This window comes from Myotis brandtii, unplaced genomic scaffold (assembly GCF_000412655.1).
Source record: "Myotis brandtii unplaced genomic scaffold, ASM41265v1 scaffold410, whole genome shotgun sequence".
Lineage (NCBI taxonomy): Eukaryota > Metazoa > Chordata > Mammalia > Chiroptera > Vespertilionidae > Myotis > Myotis brandtii.
This window is the reverse complement of record NW_005365764.1, coordinates 1,069,348-1,075,347: the sequence shown is the minus strand read 5'-3', so window position 1 is coordinate 1,075,347 and position 6,000 is coordinate 1,069,348. Positions and strand designations below refer to the sequence as shown.

Sequence of the window (6,000 nt, the reverse complement as noted above, 5' to 3'; positions counted from 1 at the left end):
AGATCAAGCCCACAACCCAGGCATGTGCCCTTGACCGGAATCGAACCCGGGACCTTTCAGTCCGCAGGCCGATGCTCTAGCCACTGAGCCAAACCAGCTAGGACTGGGCTCATTTATTAATTTTTAAATATTTCTTCAATGACAACCAAGATTCTTCATTTTCTAATTTGCTCACCTGGAACAGGAATTTTTCAACCCTCACCTTGCATCAGAATCATCTGTGGAATTTTTAAAAATAACCGATGCTCATGCCCTACCTGGACCTATTAGGCCCACTATGGGGGTCTAGTCCAGGGGTGGGCAAACTTTTTGACTCGAGGGCTACAATGGGTTCTTAAACTGGACCGGAGGGCCGGAACAAAAGCATGGATGGAGTGTTTGTGTGAACTAATATAAATTCAAAGTAAACATCATTACATAAAAGGGTACGGTCTTTTTTTTTTTTTAGTTTTATTCATTTCAAACGGGCCAGATCTGGCCCGCGGGCCGTAGTTTGCCCACGGCTGGTCTAGGATGTTCTGCTAGAGAATGTGGAGGTGCAGAAGCTCGATTAAAATCCCAGCTCCATCACTATGACTTTGAGCCAGTAACTTAGCTTCTCTGCCGGCATTACCTCCAGTAAAGTGGAGATAAAATAGTATGTGTTAATTCAAAAAACTGTTTATTGAGCCCTGCCCTGGGTCTGGCATGCCTCTGTATACTGGGGTCCAGTTGTGAACAAGGCAGCCACAGTCGCTGTTCCAAGGGAACTTGAATTCTGGTGAAGGGAGGCAGACAAAACAAGAAATGAATGGTACAGGGCGATGTGCCGGGAGTGAAGGTTACTCCAGATTGGGAGGTCAAGGAAGGCTCCCTTCACGGAGGTGACCTTTGGTTAATTTGTAAACGTATATATTTATTTTGAATAAATAATGCATTCACATGTTTAAAAATCCAAGAGGTATAGAGGGATAACCAGGTAGCTAAAAAGTGAGAAGAGCCCGTGTCCACCAGCTGATGAGTAAGTAATAACGTGACATATCCTCCTAATGAGTATTATCCAGCCATAGAAAGGAGTGAATTGTTAATACACACTACAACGTAGATAAATCCTGGAAACTGCTAAGGAAAAGAAGCCAGCCATGAAGGGCCACATATTTTATGATAGCAAATATAACGAAAGGGCCAGAATACACAAACCTGTAGCGATAGAAAGTAGATTAGTGGTTGCCTAGGGCTGGGGTGGGTGGGGAGCTTTGAGAAGAAATAGGAAATGACCCCTAATAGGTATGGGGTTTCTTTTGGGAAAATGAAAATGTTCTAAAAAGATTGTGCTGATGATTGCAGAATCCTGTGACTATACCAAAACCCACTGAATTGTACATTTAGAGGGTGAATTGTATGGTATGAAATAATATCTCAATAAAACTGCTGGGGGGTGGGGGGTGTACACAGGAAAGTCTGACTCCTGCCTCTTCGCTACCCAGGCTTCCCTTCCTGGAGACAGCCAACCTGTCAGTTTCCTCTTATTCCAGAGATTTTATATACAAATTGTAGGGAGCGGCTATATCCGAGGCTTGACCCTATAGCCGCTCCCTACAACAAATATATGTATTTTCTTCTCCTCCTCTAGATTACACAAACAGAAGCATACCTGCTCTGTCTTTAAAGAAGTATTTGGAGAGTATCCAGACCAGCATATAAAAGGCATCCTGGTTCTTTTTGCCACCGCATAGCATTGCATGTCACGCGTGTACCGTGCTTTGTTTAACGAGTCTCCCCCACTGTTGGATGTTTCAGTTGTCATCAGACAATGCTGCAAAAAAACTTACACCAGGGACATTTTGCACACTTGCATGCACGTATATAGAAGCGTAGTTGGTAAACACTGGCAGGCTTCCAAGAGCTGGTGATTAAATTGAGAGCTGAAGGACAGGGTGGAGCCAGCCTTGGAAAGCTGGGGCCAGAGTGCTCCAGGCAGATGGAGGGCAGAAGCAAGCTTGAGTTTTGTTTTGTTCTTACTTTTTATTCATTTCAAAGAGGAAGGGAGAGGGAAAGAAAGATGGAAACATCAATAATGAGAAAGAACCACTGATCAGCTGCCTCCTGCACGCCCCCTTCTGGGGGTCCAGCCCACAACCCAGGCATGTGCCCTTGACCAGAATCGAACCTGGGACCTTTCAGTCTGCAGGCCGACCCTCTATCCACTGAACCAAACCAGCTAGGGCTAAAATAGTCTTTTAAAGCTATAAACATGTTTAAGGCTAAAATGATTAGAAAAACTTTTGCTTAAAACAACCCGAGATCGATTCATTATATAAACAATCATATACCTCCTTTATAGTCTGTACATTTGGGTTTTCTAATATCAGGATTTTATTTCATTTTTAATGAGGCATTAGGGCATCGTTTTCCGAATTTTTTTCACTAGAGGAAAACTGAAAACATTGCATGCTTCTCTCTTGACTCCCAAGCAGCCATTAGGAAACTTTGGAAAATAGATTAAATGAGTCTGTGAAACTGATGAATTTGAGAGAGATAACAGCCTGCTTAGAAAGTACTTGTAGCCCCGTCTGGTGTGATTCAGTTGGTCGGGCCTTGTCCCGTGCACCAACGGCTTGCTGGTTCAATTCCCAATCAGAGCACATGCCTCGGCGGCAGGCTGGGTCCCTGGGGGAGGGCATGCAGGAGGCCGCTGACCGGTGTTGCATTCTCACGTCAATGCTTCTCTCTCCCTCTCCCTTCCCTTCCTCTCTCTCTAAAAAAGCAATAAACTATTCTTTTCAAAAAAAGAAAGTACTTGTAGGCTTCTTGAAGTGTGTGTTTGTTTGTTAGGTGCTCATCGATGTTCCCTGTGCAGACCTGGCTCAGGAGCTGGGCCAAAGCTGTGTCACAGTCCAGGGGCTCCAGAACACCCTGCAGCAGGTGCTTGACCAGAGAGAGGAAGCCCGTCAGTCCAGGCAGCTCTTGGAGCTTTACCTCCAGGCTTTGGAGAAGGAGGGCAGCATCTTGTCGAAGCAGCAAGGTAGGACTCACCGGCCGGGGGAGTCACGCCGGGAACCGGGTGCCATAGAGCCTTTCCTGGAGAGAGAACCGATTGTAACGGAGCCCAGAGCAGGGGAGCCACAGTGGCTGGCATCTTGACATGACGTGTCTGCCTTGCCCTGATTCCTCCGGCTGGCGGTGGGTGGGCTGTGGTCACGCACTGTGCTGATCTCCATCCCATGTCTGCTTTGCAGAGTCCCAAGCTGGCTTCGGTGACGGGGGGGATGCCGTGGACACGGGTCTGAGCAGAGAGCCCTCCTCCGAAATTGCCCTTTCGAGCCAGATCCTTACCGCGCTGAAGGAGAAGCCTGCGCCAGAGCTGAGTCTGTCGAGCCAGGATTTGGAGGTGGGCGAGAAGCTGGGAGCCTGAGCTACAGAGAACGGCTCCCCCTGGAGGTGTAGCATAGCCCTGCAGGGGCTTGTGTGGGATGTTTTTCACCTCCGAGGCCCCTGAGTCTTAGCTGCCAGTTTGCCTATTATATGCCAGAGCCTTTGCAAACATCGCATGTAATCCAAATCAGAATGGCTTGCACAAAATGGACGCACTCCCACAGATCATCAAAGCTGACTCTGATCCACAGTGGGCAAGGAGGGGAGGCAGCCTGATAGGGAGGGACAGCAGGCTCAGCTTCTGCCACGGCTTCTGCGCCGTCAGCGGTTCCAGAGGGTTCGCAGGCAGTCGAGGCACATGCACCATCACAGGGAAAGGCACACTCCAGGGCCGCCCTGTGCCGGCCCTAAGACCAGGGAACTAGAAGCTTGACGAAGAGAACCCATCACGGGGGCTGCTGCTTCCTTTCACCTTTGTCCCAACTACCTCCGAGTTGTAGCCAGCAGGGAAGGAAACTGTATTGACTTGAACATGGCTACATTTCCTGTAAGTGGAGGACTTTGTAGTTGCTCCAAGTAAACTTCTTTCCAAAGAGCCTTTCCTGTTGGTGGTGTATGGTCAGAGAAGGCCCAGGACAGTTTCCTGTGAAGGAGACCTGGCATTTCTGCAGGGACATAACCAACCCGAATCGCCCAACTGCACTCCCCTAAGAAGCCGCGGGAGCAGAAGAGGGGGCAGAGGTCGTGGCTCTCAGTGGCTCTTATTCTTGCCGCAGTTGGTCACCAAGGAAGACCCCAAGGCGCTGGCTGTTGCTCTGCACTGGGACGTAAAGAAGACGGAAACTGTTCAACAGGCCTGTGAGCAGGAGCTGAGCCTGCGCCTGCAGCAGGTACAGAGCTTGCACTCTCTCAGGAGCATGTCAGCACGGAGGGACTCCCTGCCCGGAGGACAGCAGAACCCCAAACGAGCCAGGCAAGAGCCCGCATAGCTGTAGCTGCAGATGCGCCAAAGAGAGCCGTGTGACCTCGGCTTTGTTCTCGGTAAATCCCTTCAGCCCTTTCAGCTACCTGTGTCCTACTCTGCCCCCTGCCTTGGAGCACAGTCTCCTGGGAGAGGCTGGAAGACTGTTCCAGATCCCAGCATCTGCCCTTCTGCCCACTGTGAAGGATGTAGCTGCCAATATACCCACCTCCTCTACGTGTGCTTACGTCCTGTTTGACATGGCAAAGGGCAGAGAAAAGAAATTGTCATACTTCAGACTCACCATCCTGTTCTAAAGATAGAAATGCAGAATTTAAGCAAATAACGGTAAAGAAGGTGGCACAATAGTGTTGATTATGGCCACAAACTTGTTTCTCAAATTAATTAACTTTTTTGTGTGTCTGTTCAAAGGCACATATTAAGTTTGCAGGCCTTAGGGACACGGAGAGTCTCACGATTTCTAATATCCAATTCAGTATTGTTGAGCTGTATCCGAAACCCTTCTCCGTTTTCTAATATGTTTTATCAGCAGGGGGGTAAGAGGTCATTAAATCCATTTCCATGCGACATGACTGAGTCTCTCTGGGTGCAAAGCAGAGACTTCTGGTTTACATACTTCTTTTTCTGTGCAGACTTACTCTTCAGGTTTTGTACCTCTCCTTGCAGGGAAAAGGTACCGGGTTATCAGGGACTTAATTTTTTTTAAGCATGCTTAGAGGAAAGTAGAATGCTATTACGAGATACATTGGCTAATTATTATTTTAGGCTAATTATTCAATTAACAGTAAGTCCTGTGGCCAGGGTGGGTGCAGAAAACACATAGAACAGAAAACCTTTCCTTCTGTGATCTTGAAGGAGGGCTCCGCTGCACTCGGCATCCTTTCCCTAATGCCTCACACCCTGGGTTCTCACTTCTTAGCCCCATCGCCTTTTTGATAGCACATTCTGTCATGCCTCCTTAATTGTCCTTAAACAAAAGCCAGGGCTGATAACCTGCCTACATGTGTACTTTCAAAAGCACTGACATAATGCCCCACATGTAATATTTCAGAAGAAACAAAAGGGAAATTTCCAATAAAATGGCATGTATCTCAGTATGTCTCTGTCTGGCATGACTATACCGACGGCACAATGACACTGTAAGATACTTGTCCTTAGACACTGCATTACCATGAACTTGACAGGCAGCCAGACACAGGTGTGTAGTGATTGTCAACTCAAATACCACGAGCAGCATTGCCCTTCCTAATGGGATCTCCCCTATCAGTGACCTTCTGAACAAATGACATCTGTACTTTTCTTTTACAAGGTGGCTGCATTCTTGAAAAATCCAGGGAACATCAAACTGGGGAAAATACTTCGTATTTCTACATAAAACAGAATTCGGTTTCAGGCTAGGATAATTTAGGCTTTCATCCATACGAGTGCCCAGCTTGGCGACCAAAAGTCACATGGGATGTGGGACAGTTCTCCATTGTGTGGGATTGTCCTATAACTTTGCTCGAAGAACCGCATCCCGCCTCCCACCCCCTCCACTCAATGCCAGTAGCAACCTTCAGGTACTGAGATAACTGAAGCGTCCCCACACATCTTCCAAAGGCCCCGGATGGCGCAGTAATGCCAGCTGCACCTGCCACATGGGGTCCTCACAAAACTGCGTGCGC

General features: G+C 48.0%; 1 protein-coding gene across 1 annotated transcript in view; it reads left to right on the top strand.

The window, feature by feature from the left end:
* Positions 1-5,430, top strand: part of DFFA (DNA fragmentation factor, 45kDa, alpha polypeptide) — a 10,069-nt gene extending 4,639 nt beyond the window's left edge. Inside the window, exons 4-6 of the mRNA XM_005873422.2 lie at positions 2,815-3,004; positions 3,219-3,370; positions 4,131-5,430. Of these exons, the coding sequence (XP_005873484.1) occupies positions 2,815-3,004; positions 3,219-3,370; positions 4,131-4,343 (555 nt within the window). The 3' untranslated portion in view covers positions 4,344-5,430. The remainder of the gene's footprint in view (positions 1-2,814; positions 3,005-3,218; positions 3,371-4,130) is intronic.
* Positions 5,431-6,000: the final 570 nt, after the last annotated feature.